This window comes from Orycteropus afer, unplaced genomic scaffold, assembly GCF_000298275.1.
Source record: "Orycteropus afer afer isolate SDZICR_OR568_19922 unplaced genomic scaffold, OryAfe1.0 scaffold00267, whole genome shotgun sequence".
Taxonomy (NCBI): domain Eukaryota; kingdom Metazoa; phylum Chordata; class Mammalia; order Tubulidentata; family Orycteropodidae; genus Orycteropus; species Orycteropus afer.
Genome location: NW_006921854.1, coordinates 2,486,712 through 2,488,147, shown reverse-complemented (window position 1 = coordinate 2,488,147; position 1,436 = coordinate 2,486,712). Strand labels below are relative to the sequence as shown.

At 47.0% G+C, this 1,436-nt stretch overlaps 1 protein-coding gene across 1 annotated transcript in view; it reads left to right on the top strand.

The window, feature by feature from the left end:
• The window catches only part of LOC103205054 (tomoregulin-1), a 124,426-nt gene that overhangs the window by 51,814 nt on the left and 71,176 nt on the right, over positions 1-1,436 (top strand). Inside the window, exon 3 of the mRNA XM_007950320.2 lies at positions 14-143. Within this exon, the coding sequence (XP_007948511.1) occupies positions 14-143 (130 nt within the window). The remainder of the gene's footprint in view (positions 1-13; positions 144-1,436) is intronic.

Genomic DNA, 1,436 nt, shown 5'->3' with positions numbered 1-1,436 from the left:
GTTTCTTTTGCAGTGCCATACAAATTACATTCCCGTTTGTGGATCAAATGGGGACACTTATCAAAATGAATGCTTCCTCAGAAGGGCTGCTTGTAAGCACCAGAGAGAGATAACAGTGGTAGCAAGAGGACCGTGTTACTCTGGTATGTGTATGTTACTTTTCTGAATAAATGTTAGAAATGGTTTCACCATATTTTCTGAAAAGATGTTCCCAGTGATAGTTCAGTTTCTCCAGTTGGTCCAGTGGACTGATGGACTGTGTGAACTGGAGCCTCCACAAGCCTGGGACCAGAAGAACTAGATGGTGCCTGGCTGCCACTGCCGACCCCTCTGCAAGGGATCACAATCGGAGGTCCTGGACAGCGTAGGAGAAAAATGTGGAACAGAAGTCAAAGCCATAAAAAAGACCAGGCTGACTGGTCTGATGAAGACTGTTGGAACCCTCGAGATGTGGCACATAAGACACCCTGCAAGCTGGGAACTGAACTCAACTTCCAGGGCTCAACCTTCAGTCAAACTGTAGACAGGCCTGCAAGGTGCACAGTAATCACAAGAGGGTGTACACTGCTTAGAACAGTCAGCCATAGACGATCCAAAGGGCAGCATTTGCCCAGAGATAAAGCTCAGAAGGCAGGAAGGAATGGGAGAGATGAAAGAAAAAAGTAAACCCAGGGAGGAAGTGGGCAGAGTGCTCTACGTTGTCGGGATTGCAGTCAGTGAGTGCCCCACTGTGTATGAATGTCGAGTGGAAAACCAATGTGTTCTGTAAACTTTACGAAGCATGATGTCCTTCTCCAGGCAGTGATCCCTCCTGATATCATGTCCAAAGCATGAGACGTGAAGTCTCACCATTCTCACTTTTTTTTTTAAACTGTGATTTGGGTGAAGATTTACAGAGCAAATTCACTTTCTATACAGCAGTTCACTTATACTTTGTCTCATGACATTGACCACAGTTTACCACAATGCAACAGCTCCCTTCCACTTCCTCCCCACAGTTACTTCTTCTTTGTGTCCATCCCTCCATGCCCTCCTCCCCTAAGCTGTCTCCCGGTGCATAAGCAGCCCTTCTTTCTCCCATGATTGTTCTCTCCAAGGAGTGTATCTACCTCGAGTAAATGTTCAGCTCATATGCCTGTCTTTTGCTTGGCTGGAAGCCACAGGTGTGGGTTCTGACCTGACGGGCAGCTAGGGGCCATAGTCTCAGTGGTTCCACCAGGCTCTATTGGACCAGCAAACCTGGTGTCCGTCCCCCTTTTTTTTTTCTCCAAATGATTTTGAGTTTTGTCCACATTGTTCTCCCTCTCCACCCAGGATCTCCTACATAGATCCCCTTCCAAGTGGTTGACATTGGTATCTGGGCACCATCTAGTTCTTCTGGTCTCATACTTGTATAGGCTGCAGATTGGATGGTGTACAAGTCCCTATGACTGATT